Source organism: Falco cherrug, chromosome 6 (genome assembly GCF_023634085.1).
Source record: "Falco cherrug isolate bFalChe1 chromosome 6, bFalChe1.pri, whole genome shotgun sequence".
NCBI lineage: Eukaryota > Metazoa > Chordata > Aves > Falconiformes > Falconidae > Falco > Falco cherrug.
In genome coordinates this window covers 88,263,735-88,285,772 of record NC_073702.1, presented here as the reverse complement: position 1 = coordinate 88,285,772, position 22,038 = coordinate 88,263,735, and the positions used below count along the sequence as shown (strand labels likewise).

The following is a 22,038-nucleotide window of genomic DNA, read 5'->3' as shown; positions in this document are numbered from 1 at the left end:
CCAAAGCCAGGCTTCGGCTGAAGTATATAAAGGTAGCATAAGTCAAAATTTGATTCACTATATTTACAGGTGACGGCTTGGACAACAGTGTAGCTTCCCCCAGCACAGGTGATGATGATGATCCAGATAAGGACAAAAAGCGACATAAAAAGCGTGGCATCTTTCCCAAAGTAGCCACAAATATCATGAGGGCATGGCTGTTCCAGCATCTAACAGTAAGTGAACTCTAGATCACATATGCAAAATAAAACATGGAAAATGTCATAGTTGTAGTAGTCATAGAAAGCAAATATACATATGATGTTGCTGACAGGCAGCTCAGGGAACTTCTCCGAGCAGAGTTGTTGTTGTTGTTGTTGTTGTTGCCTCATTTGCTAGATGCCAGGGGAAGAGCACGGAGTGTATGTTTTGGGGTTTTTGTGTGTGTGTGTTGTTTTTAGATTTTTTTTAATTTTTTTTTTTTTTTGATCGAGTGGCAGTTGTTAACAGGACGTCACCACAAAGTGTGACTAAGCTTATTCTAATAACCTCGGAGACCTGTCCTGCCCCACTGCTTGCACAGCTGCAGCTCCCCTTGGCTGACGTGGGAATCGCTGCCTCGGAGCAGCGAGCAGCCTTCGGCCCCTGGTTCTGTGCTCTGGAGAACTGCGGAAAATAATTGGGGAGATTAAAAACAAAGCGAAAAGCAAACAAAGACCTTATTCAGCTGTTTGTCAGAGATCATCAGAAGCTTCGTGATGAAAGGTCTGAATGTATCTGGTTTAATAGGAAAGTATAATTTTTTTCTTTGAGACGTTCTCATTCCCAGAGTGTAAGTTACCCCTGTATTTAATGTTATGAAGGGGTGGGGGGATGCGCAGCTATTTCTGTTGCCACAGCTACCTGTAATTTTTTTTTATTCCTGGGATTAGAAATCAAAGCTCGGGACAGGTGCGTGGGGTTAAGCTGGATGCTGGAACTTCTTTCAAGGCTTTATATTGTGTACCACACCTCCTCACGTTAGCATTTAGCCAAGTGTTTCTAATGCCATTCTCCCGTTTCATCCCATTGTGGTGATCTGTCACATGTTTCCATCCACCGGGGGGATGTGGGCCTTCGGCCCCAGGTTTTCTGTCGGAGCTTTTCTGTGCCAGGAGGATGAGGGCCAGGCGAGGGGTGCCGGGGGTCTGCAGGTGGTACTGAGGAGCAGCTCTCGCCTCTGATCCCAGCGGTTGACTCTCGCTCCTGCCTCTAGTAGGGGTCAGGATGAAACCAGAAGCCAGCCAGCTTGCCCAGCCCCGGTGGGAGCCCTGCCAAGGGGATACTCATAAACTGGAGGAAGCGCTCATGCACATCGCCCCTCCATCCCCCGCTGAGCCAAGAAACCAGATATCTGCCGGGACTCTTGTCAGCATGGGGATCAGGCGGGGAATCCTGCCCCGCGTGGTCCTGGGTTGCTATGAATGAACCTTCGTGCTGGAGCACTCCTCCTCCAAAGCCGGGGAGGGCCTCGGAGATCTCCACGTTCCTCTCCCTCCCTCCCTGGCAGACTCCACGTCAGCCGTCCCCCAGCCCTGCCAGCTCCTCTGCCCTGTCCCTGGAGCGTTCAGCGCATCGCTGCCAGTGGCCCAGGTCCCTTTTGGTGGCTCCCCAATTCAACGTCCTCACCCAAGGTGAGCTGACACCTGGTGCCTCGCTGCAGGTAGATGTGAGGTTAAGGACATCTGCCTCCAAAACGGTCCACGGATGCTGTGCCGGCAGCGATGCTCGCACCAGCCTGACGCAGCTGGTGTAGGTGCTGGTTTGAGGAGATGCCCTGGAAGCTCTGCAGTCAGGAGAAGGCACACCAGGGGACACTGGGCAGCTGCGTGTCCGTCCCTGTAGTTCCCGGCTGAGGAATTCCAGATTAAGTAGTATATATTACTATTAATATTTTTTCCTGGAAGCGGGGTGTTGCTGTGTTTGTGCTAGCAAATTAACCACCCCGCAGGCACAGGGATGTGATGATCTGTCCTGTTAAACTGCTTGGGCAGTCTGCAGCACGCTCTTAGCCTGGGCCAGCCGCCACCTTCCAAAGCCATTCCTGGGAAGGTGGCAGGAGAGAGCAGGGGTGACTCCTGGCAGACCTCGTGCCCGGAGCCACCCTGTGTTGACTATTTAGCTACACAGGCTTGACCTGACCTTGCGGCTGGCTTCATGCGCATTCTCAGGAGCGGAGAGCGGATGCTATCGCTGTTCCGTCTAGGTGGAGTGTAGGGTGCAAGTGGCTTTTCACTCTTCTGCTGTGCACTAGATGTGTGCAAAGGAGAAGATGAGAGTGCCTGCAGAGCTTGCTGCTGCACGGGTAGCTGCCCCTGGGAGACAACATCTGGATATCTGCTTGTAAGGTGGTCTCTTTTTCTGGAAGGCTCAAACACAAGGAAGAACCCACCCCCCAAGACCTGTGCAATGAAGTTGCTGCATTTTCCACCTTGCAGCACTGTGCTAAGGCTCACTTTAAAAATCTGCCCCACCCCGAGCAGATCCAGCCCAGCCAGCATGCCGATTTACTGCTGGGCAGCTTGCTCTTCTGGCAGCATCGTGGTGGCTCCAGGCAGGTCTGATTCAATTCAGTAAAGCAGAATTGGTTTACCCAGTCCAACCTTCTCCAGCTAGGACCTTGAGACAGACCTTTCAAATCGATTCTATAGGGTCACAGACAGTTTCCCCAAATTAAAACATGCCGGGACAATGTTGTAGACTCTTCCAAGCGCATGTTCCAGCTGGGAGTGCTCTCACAGGAGTGACAAGGCAGCAGGGAACTCCTGCAGCCAGAGGAGCAGCAGGTCTCCTGTGTGGAGGAAGGTGTCCTCCAGGCAAACATGGGACGAGCCAGAACTACAGTTAGTGCTAGAGAAACATAATACATTGGCAAGCTGCTTGGGGTGCTGAAAAAAAACCACCTGGGCCCAAATCCTGGCTGCAATCAAAGCTGAGGAGTAGCTGGGTAAGAGACGGAAGGGACGAAGACCCCAGTTCATTTATGAGGGCATCTGGGCGTCTTGACTCCTCTTACAACCCTGCACACTGGCATGGCGGTGGTCCCCAGCTGGGCTCCTCGCCGTGGGAGGCAGGTCATCCCAGGGAGCAGTCAGCTGAGGAAACTAGAGATCTCACATCATTTATTTATCTTTTTATTAGTGCGTTTGGTCTTCCCTAGGGTGGATACAAGGTCCTCCCTAAAGCAGGAGCATGAGGAGAGATAGGGAGGTGGTTCTGTTCAGGCAGGGGACGTGTCAGGGCAGGTGATACCTCCCTTTTGCCCCCAGCGCTTAAACCTGCCTTCACTTTCCCATCTGGAAAATGGCAGGGAAAACCGAGCAGCGGTTGAGTGCAAAATCCAGCATCCCCTTGACCACTGGCGCTTCCTGATGTTCCTAATTGGGGGTGTTAGTTGGGAGCCCTCCTTTTCAAAGGCAATTTTTTTTTTCCTCCCTTACAATTGTAATATTAATACATATCAGTGGCATGGAATTAAACAAGATAGACAGTAATTGCTGTGTCTGTCATACTAATGATTAATGGTTGGAAAGACTTAAAATAAATGTTGGACGAATACAATCTTTCAAAAGTGTATAGGCTGCTTTAATTCCTTCTATGCAGTTATTCCATCTCCAGGAGTATTAAGTCTTCTTCCGTGTACTGGCTTCCTTTCCTAAGGTTTGTCCCTTAGTTCTCATTTCCCACTTAGGAGGATATTCTTTTTTTTTTTTTTCTTTATTGAAGAAGAAAAATCAAATGCAAGGCTGTGTCCTCTCCGGTTGCTGGATGTTTGGGCAGAAGTTCCCGCTCAGCGTCAGGCTGCAGCCCCCTCCACCCCCCACCCCCCATTATTTGGACTGATGTGCAGACCGAGCTGCTCACAGGGCGGGCAAGTGCTGTCCTCTGTGGGTGCAGGCAGTCTGCTCGGAAACACCTCAGGGGATAAATTCCTTCAACTTGCCCTATTTTTAATCCCCTTTGGAATAATAACAACCCCCCGAAAATCGGCTAAAACAATAGCAGAAGTGGTGGCCAGACTTACATTTAGGACTTTGCAGGTCTTATTAACTGTTTGCTATTCTGGCTTAATTTTGATTAAATGGCTGGGTTGGGAGAGCAGCCTGGGTCAGCCCTTAGGCAGAATGTAGCTGTGGAGCTTGTTGAAATTTTTGATTATGACACCAGCCTATGTAAGTTTTGAGGTTTGTGAAATCTGTTTTTAAGATTTGGCTATCAATTTGAGACGGAAGGAACGGACTGTTACTATTTGGATTAAAAAGAAAAAGAAAAAAGCTGCTAATAATTCAGTGAAGAGGTGAGAACGTCCCCAAATTGTAAAAGTTCAGTCAAAACCAGGGGGAGGCTTGTGGGGTGGCATCGGATGAACATCGAATGCCATGGCAGTCCCTCCAGGAGGGGCTGGGGAGGACCAGCTCTGTGCTGGAGCTGGGCTCCAGAAAGTTGCCCTAAGGATAATTTCAGGGTGTGCTGCAGCCTGGCAACATTTTACAAGCCCTCTTTTTTTTTTTTTTTTTTTTTTTTTTTTTTTTTTTTTTTTACTTATTATTATTATTTCTTGGATCACTTAACATTCAGGGATCATGTCTCAGCTACCATTTTTCAAGCAGATCTTCTCACTGTAATGTACAGCCCTCAGCAGGGATTGTGAAACGCGGGGAAGGCTTGGAGGAAGGGAAGGGGAAGGAAAAAACAATCTTGCCTACAACCCGATCTGTATAAATTTAATTGTGGCAACAGGGTTGGTTTCTGCTTCAACCCGTACTATGGTTTTGTCCCAGCAATGGCACCTTTTTGTTCAGAACTGGAAGAATGGAGTTTGGGGGTGTCTCTGCAAGTGTTTTGTTGGCTCGTTGTGAATTCTCTGCATCCTTTAAATCCAGCTTAATTTGAAATGTTGGGATTCAAACCTCATTTTGGGGATTATACGATGTAATTGGTTTGTTATATGATGAGTATTTGATGATCTTCACGTTCATCATCTAATCAGGCAAAAAAAGCCATAAAATTATAATCCCAAAAGATGTTTAATAACAATTTGAACTATTGAAGGCTTTATTTAAGCACATTAGGGGATTATAAACTACTTTTTTTTTAATGGTGCCAAGAGGTAGATTCAGGGACTTCAAACACCTTTTAAAAAACAAATTGCCATGATTTAAAAAAATGAATGGGCTGAGGATTTCTTTCATGTAAATCCCATAATTTAATCATTATTTTTAACTGCTTTTAAAACAATTTCCTTAAGAGGTTAAACCTTACTGAAATGGGAGGCTGAGCAGAAAGTAAAAGACGTAGCTGAAAGATGTTGACTTTACAGTAAAAGTGAAAGGTTTTTTCTATTTTGTATCTGGATTTTGAGTCTTTATTGATTGCTTGATGCCATGCTATTAAACAAGAAAACTTATAATAAGCAATATGCAACCTATTTAGCAAAGCTGTTATTTGTTTAAAAGAACTTATTGGAAGCAGGTATTAGAAGGAGGCACTTTGTATCCGAATCTAGCTGAGGAAAATAGTCCCCATCACTTTAGGGATCTTGTTGTGATAGAAAAATACTATTATGCCACTTAATTCTGTAAGTTTTGTTTGTGTATGAATATTATACAGGCTAGCAGCGTTTTCAGATTAAAGCAAGTGGGTTTCATTTCTTGTCTCATCCCTCCACGTTGATGAGATTTTGCCTTGGGAGGAGCGTGGGGTCCGTTTGGCTCCCTGCCCCTGCTCCCATGTGGGATGCCTGTCTGGTTTTGGAAAGGAGTATAGGGAGAGGGCAGATGGGTACAGAACTAGGCTGCTGAAAACATAAAAAGGGGAAATAATTGGCTAAAACCAGTGAGGATTTTCTTTGCTGTCCTCTCAAGAGGGTTTTGGAAGCATTTAAACAAAACATCCCCAGCCACTCCCCACCCCCCTGAAAGTCCAACGTAGAATGAGTCTCCATCTTGCACCAACTGATGCTCTGCAAAATGCCAGAGGGCTCCTGGAGCTCGTCTGCGTAACAGGGGTCATATTTCCATGTATTGGACTCAGAATGGATGTGGGGGGGTCTCCCCCCTTCTCTGCAACACACAAGTCTCCTCTTTCACTTGGTTTTATTGTGGGCAAAGCTGTAAAAATCTTTCTACCACATCTGCAAGACTTCTTAGTGCCAGCTGTCCCAAATTCCTGGGAAAAGCCAGGCGTTTTTAGCTTGCCTTTGGTCACCCCTCGGCTAGGAAGGTGGGATCCAGGGCTTCTCCCGCTCCTGGCAGCGGGAAGACTTGCCAGAGCAGAGAGCGAAAGGACCCATCGCAGGTTGGTGCAGGTGAGCCGTGGTGAGCATCCTTGGCTCCCTTCTGCTGGTGGGGGTGCCGTGGCAGTCATCAACAGGAGAAAATGGGGAAATGTCATTACAGGAGAAGATAATTATTCCAAGGCTCTGTCAGAATTTAACTGAGAGCTCCGGAAAAAAGGGCAAACAGGATTTAGGTAACTTAGTTTGAATTAACTTCTTAACCCTGCAGCTCTCCCAGAGTTTGATGGAGGACACTGATTGTCAAAACTTTCAGCATTTTCTTTAATCTTACTCAAATACATCGCTTTGTCCTGTGGTCCAGCTACCGAGGATTGATCCGTTTTCTAGCATGGGTGAATTTTGCCATCTGTAAAGAAAACTGCTGTGTTTTGTGGATACCCTTGCAAGGCTGCTGTTGCTCCAGTTTTGTGATTTCCTAGAAAGTGCATGTCTGGTGTGCTGAGATCTCTGGCTGTCCTGTAGATCATTTCAGTTGCCAGCGCTGAGCTGTGCTACAAACTTTTGGGTTTAGACCAGAACGGAAAAATATAGGGTGCCTTCGTTGGTTTGAGGAAACCAGATTCCTCACTCAGGCTCTCCCCTGTGCAGAAGCGTGGTGTGGGGGTTGTCATATCTATGGTCCAGTCTCCTTTCTGATGAAGACGACCATCATATTGTCTTAAGCTGTGTGGTATGAGATCTCATATCCTGGGCTCCTCACAGGTCTGGGGAACAGTGGTGGTCCAGGGGGATATTTTGGTGGAAATCAGAAGGTAACCAACAGCCTGGACTAGATTTTAGAGGGAGTGTGTCTATTCCCAAAGGGCTATCTTCTCTTTTTCCCAGTTTCCCCCAGGTTCCACCTTGGAGGCACTGTTGTACCAATGTGGAAGCCACCAGCACGTTAAAGGATTTGAATTATTTGGGAGCTGCTGAAACACATTGGTATTTACACGCCAGAAGAATTTCACATCTGAGTAGAAGCAAGGGAATACTGAAAAGTTGAAACATGATAAACATTAATTCAGGTGTTAAATTACACTTGCTCTGGTTGTACTAGAACTCCTTTTGTTTGCATAAATATTCTGGGAAATGAGTTTACCAACAAGAATGTTTGCAGTAATAAGAATTTTTAAGTCAACAGTAGACGCTTTGCTTTCTTCTCCACCCTCTCCTTTCTTTTTATATTGGCAGCTGTGATATTTTGCATGTGCAGCTTCATTTTTGAAATTAGCCTCCTCCAGTCAAGGCCCAGAAATGTGCTACGTGACACACAGTCTTCCTGCAGCCACAGCAGATGCACAGAGTTCAAGTAGTGCATTTTGAAGGGGGAGAGGGGGAGGGAAAAAGTCTGACCACCAGTCTGTAAATCTGGAAATAGCCACGGAAATATTTTGCGGCAAATAATTTGCAGTACGAAGTACACCGAAGGCAACAGCAGTGTCTTGGCAAGCCGTGGGTCAGCAGGAAATGGGGATAAAATCATGGGCTCGGTTGTTCATTACTAGTTGTTTGTTTAGCTTGTCCTCTGACACAGTCACTACAAAAAGAGCCTATGTTGATCCTCAGATATGCTTATGTATATAAGCGCCAGTGTTAATTTTTTTATTGGCAACCTCTGAACTCTTTGAAGGAGTTTCACAGCACACCAGTGTGAGCTAGTGAATGACTTAATCAGATCAGGTAAAGTGCCAAAACATGAGGCACCAAACCAGTTGGGCGCATATCTGATGAGATGTGTTAATCTGTGGTGTAAGATAAGCTGCCTTTCAAATAGGGTCACATTTGGAAGTGGTACATCGCGTTGTGTAAGATGCATTCCCTTGCTCTGGCATAGGGTAACCTACATCTGTTTGCGTGAGCTTAACCCTTGTCTGAATGAACCAAAACAGTCCTATGGTGGCTAATACTGTCTGTTCCTTGCTCCAGGGCAGGCATGAGAAGTGATTTGGTTTTTCACCCGTTTTTAAAGTTCTGTTTCCCTTTCCCTGCGTTTACCTTCAGCTACACAGAATCTGCACTGTTACTGCTTACACATTTTTTCTCATTGCATAGATGGAAGATGCCCCAGTTCCTAATATTAACTGGCTACGTTTACCGTCTGACCATCCAAATTTCCCCCCCAAAACTTTTCCTGTGGAATGGAGGGTTTTTTATTGATGAAAAGCTAAAATTTTCCATGGGTAATGCCGTCCTTTCCCCCAAAATGCTCAGCTGAAAATCCTGTTTTCAGTATATGAGCAAATGTATTGATCAGACTTACCTTTGCGCTTCCAGCTCCATACCCTGTCAGCTACCGCAGTGCTGAATGTATGTGTAGAGAAGAAGGTAAGTAGGCAGAAAAGAGTTTAAGTTAATATGTAGTTATCTAATTTACCTCGCCTTTTGCATCATTGCCTGATTTAGACCCGCAGTATTTAGCAGAGTACCCGTTTCACTTCAGTGGTGGGCCATCGTTTTAATAAGGCAGGGTCTGGGAGACTTGCCGCTGCATCCTCTGCTTTATAAGCCAGAAACTTCTGCTCAGAAAATACTTCTTGGACTTTAGCTATAGCATTAATATTCCTTTCTTGGCTACTGGTTGACCTTGTCTACTCCAGCCTGTACAGCCTAAAACATTTTGGAAATACATTAAAAAAAAAAAAAAACAAAACAAACCAGACCAAAAAGCCATAAACCTCCCTTATTCCCACTGTGGTGCTGTGTTCCAGTGATGGAAAAAGCGAGGTAGCCACATCAGTGGCACTGAAGCGGGCACGTGAGTCACACTGGGAAAACCAAGGGTCGGCTCGTGATACAAATATGTTTTCCAAGGATTTTCTTGGAACTCAGAGGGGAAATGGTGGTGCTCTGCCTTAGGGAGCTTGCTCTATTCGTTACCTAAAGTTGGCTTTGAAGTGAAACTCTTCTTCCTAGACCACCCTTACCCGTGTCAACCAGAGCTTTTGGGGATCCCAGTGATATTTTCAGGAAGGCAAATGCCATAATCGCTGGATCTAGCTAATTAATAGGTTCGCTGGCAGAACTCTGCTTCTTTGCCATGGACTTTGTGCCCGCGTTGGGGGTGGCAAGGAGGGGCGACCCCGGATTTCATTGCTGAGCTCTGAGCGTGGGTCTGTTGGTGCAGCAGGCTGTAAACCCGGGAGGGCTGTGAGCTGCAGTGGGGGCAGAATGATTTTGAATCTGGTAATAACCCAAAGCTTAGGTTTCTTATGAATAAAATGCAATTTTAGTAATGTTTTCATAAACAGCAGTAATGGCGGCATTTTAGTAAACAGTGGCATTAGTTGCATCAAAATTGCACCACATTGGCTTTTAAATTACTCCACCTGTCTGTATGAATAGGATTTTCAATGTCGAGGCACACAGACAGCTGCTGCTAATGTTTTTTTTTTTTTTTCTCCCTGTGCAGATAATGCTGGCAAATCTACAGCCATCAGGGCCTGGTTTCTGATGTAAAACAGTACCTGACCTACTGGCTCTGGTGCTACAAAAGGAACAGCTTTAATTACTAATGGCCGTGTTTTAGTTTTGTACACGTTGATGTAAAAAATGTCATCTTAGAGCAGTGTAACCTCTAGTTCACTTCCACTGGCGATGGTACACTGGCTGCAATTATTTTCAAAATAATTTGTGTTCCTCGGTGGCAGCTTGCAATCCTGCCTTGTTAGCACTCGGATAATTAGCAGGGGTCTGGCCCTGCAGTCCCTCTGCCCCTGAGTCCTGCTGGTTCCCCCGCATCTTGGAGGGCTGTGCCGGGGTGAGGTGGGAACGACGCTTACGAATCCCACTCGGATTTATTCGTGGGACTGTCCCTCCCGCGTATCGGGCGGGTGTAACACCGGGGTCGGTCCCCGTGGCAGCCGGAGGGGTTGCGTGGGGGCGGTGGGGGCACGCTGCCTCGGCTTGCCAGCTGCTAACGGAAGGATGCCGGGCTGGATGCTCGGCCTGATGCCCGAGTTTGGTCGGGATGATGCGGTTACCAGCCTGGTGCCGGGCTTTAAAAGGGTTAAAGGCGATAATGGTGCCATTAAAAATCCAGCTTGCCAATGAGCTATTTTGTGCAAATGGTATAAATATAAGATACACTTGTCTGGCTCATTTGCAAGCATTCTTTTTGACTTCTTTCACACAACTGGTGTTTTTGTGTTTAATTTAACAAGAAATGAGTAGTAAATGAAAGCTGCTGCCTGAAATCCCACTGTGAGCGTGTTTTGCACTTGGCTCCCCAGTGAAAAGGCAATTTGTGAAATTATGTGATAGAGTAATTAGATGAAGCCAGGGCTTCTGATTGTTGCCATGCTTATGTGGTAAAGGTTTGCTGGGGGGGGGGAAAAAAAAAAAAAAAAAGAAGAAGAAAAAACACCATGGATTATTACCCTGGCAAGTTGGCTCAAAGCTTCTTCATTTATTTGTAAACAGAATATTTAGTGACCGCATAGGAAGTAGCTGTAATCACCAGCTCGTAAAGAAACCACAGCAGAGCTTTTGGATTTTTACAGAGTGCTCATGTAAAATTTAAGCTGGGAGGCAGAATCCCTGTTAATGTAATTAGGATCTAATTTACCACCCTTTGCACACAGATGTAATAATGTCTAGATATTTATTCTATCTTTAAGCACATTACATATACCTCAGTGCAGCAGTTACTGAACAGAAACAGGTGTGAGCACTTTCCGGCTTCATTTTTACACTGTAAACACACAGCGATTTAAGGGGAAATATTTACCAAAAAAAATGAGGGGAAAGAATGTCTGCAAATGAGGCAGTAATGGACAGTTGCCCTTTATGTACTGATGGATTTCTCAATGGTTAAGTAAATTAAAGCAAATGCTAGAAAAATCAATAGGCTTGCAGAGTCTTGGTTGTGCCTCATAGACTTCAGGACAGAATGACAGATGTGGTGCATATGACCCATTTAAGTATTAATGCTTGGGAAATTGCTGCTGCGTGCAAGGTTATAGGCCTAGAAATATTGTTATATTAAATTACAGACAATAATATTTTTAAGTATATATGGAATTTATATGTTTCACTTTAGTTGTTCTTCAGCGTTACATTTGTCCTGGAAGATTAGTTGCGTAGTTGTTTCTCTGGAAGGGTAAATCAGGTTTAAAAGATGTCGGGGCGGTGAATTGTCATCCCCGGGCTGGCGCGGACAGGCGAGCGTGTGGCACGCGCGGGGGGCACGGCGAGCGTGTTTGCTGCGAGCACGCAGCCCATGTGTTCACTAGTAAATGTAGCACATAAGTGAGTCTAAATTAAATACCGTTAAAAGGCATCTTTCTAAACAGCGAGAGGGCTGGCGCGGTACATACGGGTGCTGTTAAATCGGGTTGTTCTGTGTGACTAAACACAAAGTAAAATCTGAATTGCGTGGTCTGGAGGAGCTAAGTAAGGTAACCACCGCGTCAGAGCGTTCGCACCAGCTCCCGCACACGCCGCAGTTGGCGGGGGCGAGTTCGCCGGGGCGGGATGAGTAAAAACTGACCCCGTGCAGAAATTCTCCCGAAATAGACACGTTATGATTAATCCAGCCAGGCAGAGGGGCTCTAGATGAGGTAGCGTTTGCCATCTTTGATTCCTGTTGTTTCTCACCGCGCTTGCGCTGAGGTGGCGGGGAGGCAGGCGGCGTGAGCTGTCCCTCCATGGCACCTCTGGCAGGAGGTGCGGGAAGCGCTGGGACCCCGGTGCTGGTGCTGGTGACGGCAGAGCGGGCGCTGGCTGTGCCCGCTGGCGGTGACAGCCCGGCGTACCTTGCCACCTACCCTGACTTCACCCCGGGCACCTGTGTCTGTGAAGGGGGTGGCGGGTGCATTTTATATAAAACTGTCATGTTTAATATTAAAAGGGAGCTTTAGACTTCCACGGTAATGTTCCTCTTCCTTGCTGAAGCCCTTGCGTGGAAAGCGGCGTATCCCTTCCAAACATTAATTCTCATGTTTTACTGCCATGTGTGCAAGAGAGATTTTTTTTCTTTTGTTTGTTTGTTTCTTGAATGCCTCTGATATTTGAACTTTGGGTGCCACTGTCTCCTTTCTGCCTCACCCCTTCCTTGCTTTTCCTTTTCCCCTAAAGCACAAAAGCTCACTGGGGAATAAAACAGAGCATCTCCATGGGGCCTAAGGGCTGCACAGCGCTACCGGCAGCACCAGCGAAACAATGACATTGCAGAAGGGCAGATTATTACTTTTGGGCCTGTTGAGGACATATTTGCGTATCGAGGCTGGATGAGAGCTGAAACTGGTGCTAAAGGCTGTCAGGCCGGGGCTGAGTGATGACAGACCCTTGTCATTTGCCCGCATCCAGCTCCATTGCTATGGTGACAGTATGTGGTGATGAAAGTTGCCGCCGAGGGTCGGACAGCATCCTCCATGGCTGCCGTAGCCGGCAGCATCTTTGCGACAGTGTGTTCACACTGCTGATGGCCCTGGGTGTCAGGGCAGCATCAAATCTCTAATGACAGAAACTCTGCACAGGTTTTCGGGTACATGGGGAAACTGCTCCTGGCGCCGTCGCCAGCCCTGGCAACTTCTTGCTTCGGTGACAAAAATTGTCTTTACCTGTTTTAGTCATTTTTATGTGCCTCGTGGTGGATTTCCTTGATTTATTTTGTGTGACATACAAGCTGGCGCTTACCTGCACAGCAACACGGGATGGCCGTGGCCCCCCTCCCGCTGCATGTAAAGCAAACACATTAATCAGCATATAGGCGATGACCGCTTTCCTTAAATATATGTGCAAGGGGCCCCGGTGAACAGGCTCTTTTGTTCCTGGCCAAACTAGAAGGGAGCAAAGGTCAGCAGGAACCCAGAAGCCATCAGTCAGGGTGGGTTTTGCTGGCTCCCGGGCTTGTCAGCTCTGTAGTCACCCTTGGCAACCTGGGCTGCTGCCCGCTTGCCTTCCCGACTGCCTGGCGCAGCAGCAGAGCATCCGGCCTCCCAGTTGCCATAAAAAGATGCTGACATGAAGTTGGCATTTGAAATACAGCGTGAGCATCGCTGTGCACCTCTTTGTTATCGAAGTCATTTCAGAGCAAGATTTGAAAAAAGAATGCGTTGGCTCCGTGGCGGTCGTTTTGCAGCCTGCATCTTCAGGGTGCATTTTAAGGCTGTAAATCCATGGTTTTGTTTAGCGGCAAATGGCGACTCAGGAAGGAGCAGCAGGATGCTGCTGAAACATGCTTCTACACTTTTGAATGTAAAAGTTGACTTTTTAAAAAAAACTTCTGGTATGGCATTTATTTTCTTTGAGCAGATCGATTTATTCCCCCCACCCCACCCCATGATGTTAAAGTACATTTGGCAGTAATCAGTTTATCCTTATTAGAAGCCATGGTAAAAGGCATAGTTGCTGAGTCAATTCACTCCATTTACTTCCCCTATTGAACCTTAATGTGTCCCAGTCCCCACCCCTTACAGTGAAAACATCATCAATTATCGGGCTGACAGGAGCCTGAGACTCCGTGGAAGTTGCTCCTTGGGGTTATTCATCTTGCATCAAAAAAAGTGGCACTCATCAGCGGCCATTGCCTCCCCCTACCTAAAATGATTGAGTAAACGGTGGGGGGAATTAGCAGAGGGGGGAAAAAAGAAGGAAAACCAAGTTTGAATGTGCTGGAGGCAACTTTGGGCTCATACAGCAGGAGAGATAGAGTCATCAGCTGGCGTGCAAGCTTCCCACCACCGTTTAACGTTGCTGCTGAAGCTGGAGGGAGGCTTGGTTCCCCTCCAGCCAGGCGCCTTGCAGTGCTGCTTCTCATGGCCTGACCTGCGAGAGCTTTTCTGTTTTGGCTTCTGCGCTGGAAAAGAAGCTCCGGCCCTGGAAAAGCAGCTTCAGCGCTGCCGCAGAGGTGTGCTGGGTGCCCGGCGCCCCGGCAGCTCTCTGGGGTGGAATACGCTGAACACCCTGCGCAGTCTGCTCCAGCTTGCTGCCATGCTGTTTATTCCAGACACCCCAAATCCTTTCTGGTGGGAAATATTTCAAAGCAGGATCTTCCTTCTTAAATCTGATATGGCAAAATCTTTTTCTCCAAAACCTCCAGAAGTACAAAAGCAGGGAATAAAACGTGCTCTGTTACCATCGCCTCCCCTCCCAGAAAAACAAAGCAAAAAAGCCCAGCCAGCCCAACAAATCCAAACATCAAAACTTCAGAATTTGGGATTATTTAATTTTTTAAAGTTATCTTGGGGGGAAAAAAAAAAAAAAGAATAAAAGACTCTGCTTCCCTTTGCCCCAAAATATAATGCAGTCAGGATAAAAAGGCAGGAGAAATTCCTTAGCCGTACACCTGGCTCGTTTTTACACTGGGCGCTGCGGTTAGATGGTTGTCTAAATAAACAGAGATTAGGTGGAGGGCTTTATCTCAAAGCTGGCACTGGTTATCACGCTGCTTCCTCCCACTCCCTCCCTCCGATTGTGAGTTGTATAAGAAGACTTAGCAAGCATAACTTAGAGCTGATAACCTTTGAATGTTAGTTCAAGGAAGCTGTGCCATAGTAACAAAAAAAAAAAAAAAAAAGAAAAAAGAAATCATGCAAGCTCCATCGCAACCTATTTGAACGAGTGGTAATTTGACCATAAGTCTGATTTAAATGAAGAAATACTTGGTAAGCTTTTTGCTTCAAGAGTCTTATTTGAATTTGGTCCAATCGATAATTTTAATATTAACAGTAGTAAAAGATGCCAGGAATGAACTTGTGTTTGTTCTTTAAATCATCTCTCGACTGGGGGTCTTATTTTAAACTTGCTTTAACAAAGGGAAGCCGTAATGTTTCATTTGGACAAATTGCTCTAGCCGGCAGTTGGGGGCTGAATTGATCTTGGCGCAGCCCTGGAAGGAGCCACTGTTGACATTTGCGTTTGATGGTAAATGAGATATATATAGATAGAGAGATATATATATACCGGAGCGTGGGACATAAAGAGAAGCTGCCAGGTAATGGGCAGCTTACAGCCCCCTGTAAAAGCAAACAAGCAAACTCCTTGTGGTTCTGCATGGGCGTGAAATCAAAGTACGTCTTTTCTGAGCAACGTACAACATGCGAAGAGGAGAGAGGTCTTTGGGGTCCTTGTGACGTCCCTGCCAAAAAAAAAAACCAACCAAACCCCCACAACCGGGGAGAGGAAGGAGGGGGAAAACGTCCACGCGCTACCGCAAGGCAATGTCATGATGATGTTGGGAAGCCAACTCAGAGCGAGCGAGTGAGCGCGGGCATCTCTGCCCTTGTCGTTCGCATTACCGCAGTGCCACGCGCCCAGTTACACAATGCGTAAAGGCAAGGGTTATTTCTAGGACAGATAATTGAACATTAATACTCGTTGACATTGTCGTAGGAATGATATGTCAAGCTGACAGGGCCTATGTGCTTACATCTGCTGATCGGCCGCAGACGAAGGGGATGTTTGGCAGATCAGACCCGGGGCCTCGCCGCCACCGAGCCGGGGATGATACAGTCATTAATCATCGCTGCCATCTTGGGCTGCCGGCCCCGAAACAGTGGTGGGGTCCCCGCTTTTGGGAGCTGAGGGCAAAACTGCATCCACCTCCACCCATGCACACATCCCTCTGCGTGCGTGGAAATGTATAGATGTGTGTAAAACGTATTAAACGATAGCATCCTTCATGCCGCGCGTGCGTGAGTCCTGGCGTCGTCTGAAAGAACTGTTTTCAATCGACTAACGTAAAAATAAAAGTGGAGTAGATGAGAAGTTCTTCAGAAGGATTGAGAGCATTATCAAGCTTGATGAGGTGTTTCTGATTATCTTGGGAATTAACTGACATAAAAACGATAGCAGAGTTAGCATCTTTTTTTTTCAGCATCTCTTTTTTTAGCATCTTTTTTGTGTCTCTCTTCTTCTGGATGTCAACAGACTCTTCAAGGCAGCCTGCTGTAGATAAAGTAGTGACATTGTGATCCCTCTTGTCCCCTCCCAGCCAAAATCCCACAAATGGTGCCTTTCAATATTCTTTTATAACAAGTCTTGGTAGAGCTAGCGCCTTTGTCACGGTATTGCTACAGCCCGGCTCTGCCGCACGAGTAGCTGTTCAGAGGAGGGAGAAGCAGACGGAAAACAATTACAGGGGCCTCTGACTCCGGAGTCAGTTCTACTTTCTGAAAGTAGGGCTAAACATCGTGTTTGTAATGTCTCGCGTATAGTTTGGCTCTGCATAAAATGCTATAAAATAGGACCCTGGAGAACATCTATTATCACATTTTGGTTAACATCACAGGTTTTAAAAATCCCAGTTGCACTGAAGCCATGAAATAAAGCTTTCATCTGTAAAGATCTAGTTTCTCTTTGTTATTAAAATAAATGAAGCCGTTAAACAAAGTATATGCATATAGTAGTCAAGTTCATAATTTCGTATCATCAAAATGATAAACTTGACTTTTTTTAATTGCAGCAGTCATCTTAGAAAGGTTCGTGTATAGAATAAGATCCAATGTGCCTGGTTGCTCTTTCTTACTTTGTTACTTGCTAGTGGTGAGATTTTTTTGGTCTTTAGCTTTCATTTAGGTCTTTCTAAGAGAAATGTAGACTTGTGGTCAGAAAGGAGGGGGAAGTGAAGAGGGGGATTTTGAGCTTGGTATTGGAAAAATTAATTGATTATACATTACTATCCTTGGGAATTATTAATGATTGTTGCATCATAAAAGTGCTGAAAGCAACGTGCCATCTCAACTCTTTTGCTTCCGAACACGTTGATTGTCTCTTTTATGGTGACATCTGTGGAGGCATCCGCACGTGCCTGGTGCTTGATGTGTTCAGACCTCGAAGGAGACCAGGCAGGAGACGATGGAGGGGATGCTCAAGCTGGGGATGGGGTGGCCACTGGCTTCTTGTAGCTGAAGAAGCAAGTAGAATTTGGATTCTTCTTCGTTGGGTTTTTGAAGAGCCCCTTCCAAAAACCCCTGTCCTGGCCTCACCTATCCATCAACCTGTGGAAGATGCCCTCAAAGATGAGGACGTATCCTTCAGGCAGCCCAGGCTTTGGCTGAGAGCACTGCGGCTATCACCATCTCTGGAGGTACGGAGGGGCGGGCAGGGGTGCCATTTCACGGCACGTCCCCCCAGCATCGGCCCTGGGAAGTGCCTCGCTCCCTGAATATTCCCACTGAAACACCCAGTTGGGTCCCTCCAACCCTCCATAAGGAAGGACCCAGCTCGGTCTTCAGAGGTGTTTGAAAGCCCGTTTCATCAGTGGGGAGCTGCGCTGACGTTTCCAGGGGAAAAGGTTGGTTTTTATGGGGGAGCCCCCTCGGCCCGAGCAGGTGGCCAAGAGGGAAGAGTCATGTCCTAGAGCCCATCCAAGCCTTTTCAATGATTTTTTTTGTAAGGACAGGAATCAATACACAGTGAACTTGTGGGTAAATGCATGTTAATTTAGGATTGGATCTGGAGACTGGGGGGAGAATCGGGATGTGCTTTTCCCCAGCCCTCCGGAGATCTAAGTGGCCCTTCTTTTGGTGCGTGTCCTTGCGCATATAAATGTCATCCTGGGAACGCATATCTGTTTTATTCTTAAATTCATTAGCATTATCAGCTGGGTTCCTTTGCGAAGTAGGGTAAATAATTAATTAGAGCACTCGTTTTCTTTTGGAGTCTTCTTAATTCATCTCTTGGAGTTGATTTTTAGCCCCGGCTGGTCAGAAAGTCTGTATTTCTGCTTGGGTCTGCACCCTGAAGCCAGTCAAAGGGATTTGGCGCGCTAAATGGGTGTGGATAAATGAATTCTCTAGTCAGAAAGCAGAATTGCTTAGTCAAGTTGACCAAGTTAAAACTTGGCTGTATTATTCATATATGTGATCTCGCTGAACTTGGGCTATTTTAGCAGAAAGGAACTCACTAGAGCTAAGGAACAAAGAAGGTAATTTATGAGGGACTCTCGTTTTAAAGGTAAAAATAATGGAGAGTGAAGGTAGGGGGATGTAAAAACTGGGATGGCTAAAAGGCGAGCCCCTGGAATCGCTTGCTTGGTGGTGGGAAGCAGAGCCCCGCTCCAGCTCAGGTAAATTGCATTTGAATTTCAACCTCAGATCCGTATGCGCTCCTCTTTGGCAGATGTTGAATTGATAATGCCCGTGTGTTAAAGAATTCTGATTGTTTCTTTTGCCACCTTCGCAGCTTATGAAAATGCAAGTAGACCTGCCTAATGAATATTAATAAGAGTGATGACTGGATAACATATAAGCCCATGGCTCTTTGGAGCTTGGATGGGGTTAGTTGGAGGATTGTTGTGGCTGGGAATTTACATGCTTTTTAAGAATAAACTTCCCGAATGCTTTTATATTCTCTTTAAAAGCTGGTGTTTGTTAACAGCGGCATGCTCATGCATGTACGGGTTTTTTTTTTTCCCCCCTTTCCCTCTCTAGATATCTAGTGAGATTAATACTGCAGATGGGATGTCCACGTCTTTGAAAACAAGGCAATTTATTACATGAGGAAAGAGGCCCCATCTCTTAAATTTACTTCAGCCCAGGGTTAATTGTGTCAACAATAACAGTTGATTTTATTTCCCCCGTTTATTTCTGCTGTTCCCTGCACCCCATTCTCCCGGGCAGCCGTGGCAGTTGTCAGCAGGGCAGGGAAACAATGCTGATGAATTCTGGATCTCCAAGCGCCCTGCCAGGCTTCAGAGTATGTCCCGTGCCGTTAGGTAGTAGGGCAGCTCGTTAGGCCCATCAAGGCGGACCTCACACATGGCTGTATAATGGCAGGGGACGGTTGTGGGGTGGCGGGGGGAAGGGAGGGCTCCCTGCAGCCGGAGCCACCTCCTCGGAGCTCCCGGGGAAGCCAGCGTGGTGGCGGGGCTCGGCAGTGACATCGGTGGCTTCCCTTTCTCCGGAGCAATCCTCTCCGGATCTTCGTTTACTTGCTTGTAAAAATCCCCGTTACCAGCTGGCTGCCGGTGTCGCAGGTCCCATTTGCTCTGCCCTTCTTCCCGTCGGACCCCGCTCCCAAAGGCTGCTAATTATGCAAAAAAACAAGGCGCCTTTTTTAATAACTTCCTGCTCATTGAGAGCGGCAGAGGCAGGCTTGAAAAGGAGAGCTCGAGTGGTTCCAAACTCTAAAGGCAGATAGGATCAGGGGGATGTGTATTTATTACAAACGAGCCCCCCACCTCGCGAGCAGGGAGCCGTGCAGGCTGTGCCGCAGGGTGCTGGGTCGGGGCATCCCTCGGTGCTCGCAAGTGATGCAGCCGTGACAGGGGGTGGTACCTGCTCCAGGTCTGCAGCTGCTCTTGGAGGCTTTCCTGGAGGATTTAATGAAGATTCAGTGATTAAGGTGCCTCTGCATCGGCCTTGCTGCTGAATATGTAGCAAGACTTACTCTGCGTTCACTTTACGAGTGAACTTATTCCTTCCAAAGCTCCAAAACAGGAGGAAAGCCCCCAGCTTCAAAACAGACTTCAAAACAGACACACAGCGATGCAGCATGTTTCCCCTTTTGCAAAAGGCTTTTTCTTTCCCTTCCCTTGTCATGACAAAAAGGCTTGATTTTTTTTAATTTTTTTTTTTTTTAGCCAATATAAGGGGAGAGGTAAGAGGGGGAGAGTCATTAAAATGCATTTCTTTCAATTATGCCCCATTATTTGTCATCTTTATTGCTTTTCTATAGTTTTCATGGCACCTTTAATAGTATGCCTGGTCAGAAAAGGTGAGCTGGAATGTGAACGCACTTGGCTGCCGCCGCTGTCAATGCCTACGAGCTGTGCTCAAATCCCCGTCCCTGTAGATTTTAATGTCCCCACAGACTGCTGGCAGCCTGCTTCCAGCTGTGGCAGGCATGATGCAGTGAATTGCTTTTGAATGTTCTTTACTCAAATAGGCAGTAATTACAAGCTTAAAGAGGTTTAGTGGTCCAGTAAACTACATAATCACCCCTGAATTAGCCTGGGCTCATCAGTTGCAGTCCAGCAACCTCAAGACTGCTGTTTGTATGCAGGCTTTATCACGTAGCAACCTGAGCAGCAGGTGTGGAACAGCAAGAATCCCCCATAAACACAACTGTCTACTGGGGACAATGATCTCTAATGAGATGAGGCTACAGCATCACTGTAATTTAAGTGGGAAAATTAACGCCAGAGAATGCTCACTACTTCCAAGAGTCTTTGCTTCTTCAGAGAGTGGCGGTGTTCTGCTGGCTTGGGTTTTTTAGGTTTTTTTTCTTTCCCCTCCTCATGTTTTTCCACACCCCCTCTCCCAGATCTGTAAATGCGCCTTTTTTTTTTATTTTTTTATGAAGAACACATTGTGGTTTTGCTTATAAGTTGAGTGGGCTTTATTCTTTTACAAGGATATGTTGTGAATATTTAATGGTGGACGGGGCATCTGTTCAAGGACTTTCCATGCCAACAAAGCGGCGTTGCAAAATAGCAGCTTTATCTTTTCATTTCCTTCCTCAGTGGTGTGTTTTGTTTTGGGTGGGTTTTTTTTTTCCAAATAGAAAATGCTCAAATGTAAAAACCCGTCTCATCTTGGCGCTGAAGGTTGGCATCTCGACACGGCGGTTGCCTTGAACTCTCTTCGCATGACTTGCTTGGTCCCTCCGTGAGAAAAGGTGGCCAGGCTTGTGACAGGACGCTTCCCAAATGGCTTGGTGGCTGCTCCCAAGGGTGCTGCCACCCCAGGAAACCTGCCTAAAGCTCCCGCTCTCTCCTAAAGCCTGCGGCTGGCATCAGGGACCTGGCTGCATACAGCACCACCCCCCCGCCGTCACCCTGGGTGCTGTGGGGGAGCTTCTATCCCCTGCTCACAGACGGGGCTCCCGAGGGACCCCAGGCACCTGAGAGGGGGAGCAGAAAGCACAAATGAGAGCTTTCAGCTTAGCTCTGTGGGATTACAACCGCCAGCGCCAGTGTTCCCCAGCGATTGCTGAGCTGCTCCCAAGCCCGCCTGTTTAGAAAGTCATCTGAGGTAGATAAGGGCAGTGACTTACTGCTGAGAAAAGGCTGCTGCCTCCGAGATACTTACCTGGGCTAATCTGTCTTAGGCCAGCCCTAAAAACAACAGCAGCACTTTTACAGGGTTATCAGGTACTCAGGATTTCCTTTAGTGTGCCGGGGACAGGGATGTTTTTTCCTCCTTCCCCAAAGCCGCTCACCCAGGAAAGGCTGGGGTTCAGCTACCTGCCAGCCCACGGCCGCCCGGGAAAGGTGCTGGCCTCGCTGCAGAGCCGGCGGTCAGGGATGTGCATTTTAGCTGTAACGTGGTTGCAAGTCGGCTGATGCATTTCCTGGGTTCCTTCCGTGTCGCTGGGATGTGATATTTCATTGTTTCGGCCGTGTGCTGCGCTGAAGAGCGCTTCGCTGATCTTTTGGATGCCATTTTTCTTTTAATTACCTTGCCCTTTGTTACTTTGAGGCTGTGGCAAGACAAAAGAATAATAACAATAGTAGTAATAATAGTAATAGTAATAGCAATAGCAGTAGCAGTAGTAATAGTAAGTAATCGTAAGTAATGGTGATGGTAATGGTAATAGTATAGTAATAGTAATAGACAGGGCAGAGGATGGGAATGCGCATCGCTTGTGTCACATGAGCACAGATAATCTTGATGCTAGAGCAAAACATCCTTCTGCAGTGCTTCAAGAGAAGTTGTCCTGCATGTGCAAGCACTGTGCGTGTGTTTCTGCATGCACACGCAGACAGGTGCTAAAGGCATGTTGCAGACGGGAACAGTGCCACTCAGTTACCCAGGGATGGTGTGGGAGTGTCTGCGGAGACTCGGCTTAGGCTG

At 46.9% G+C, this 22,038-nt stretch overlaps 1 protein-coding gene across 5 annotated transcripts in view; it reads left to right on the top strand.

Annotated features, from left to right (window-relative positions):
• Positions 1-22,038, top strand: part of MEIS1 (Meis homeobox 1) — a 110,654-nt gene that overhangs the window by 58,204 nt on the left and 30,412 nt on the right. For all 5 annotated transcript variants that reach the window (XM_055713528.1, XM_055713527.1, XM_055713526.1 and 2 more), the window contains exon 8: positions 70-215. In XM_055713528.1, the coding sequence (XP_055569503.1) occupies positions 70-215 (146 nt within the window). The remainder of the gene's footprint in view (positions 1-69; positions 216-22,038) is intronic.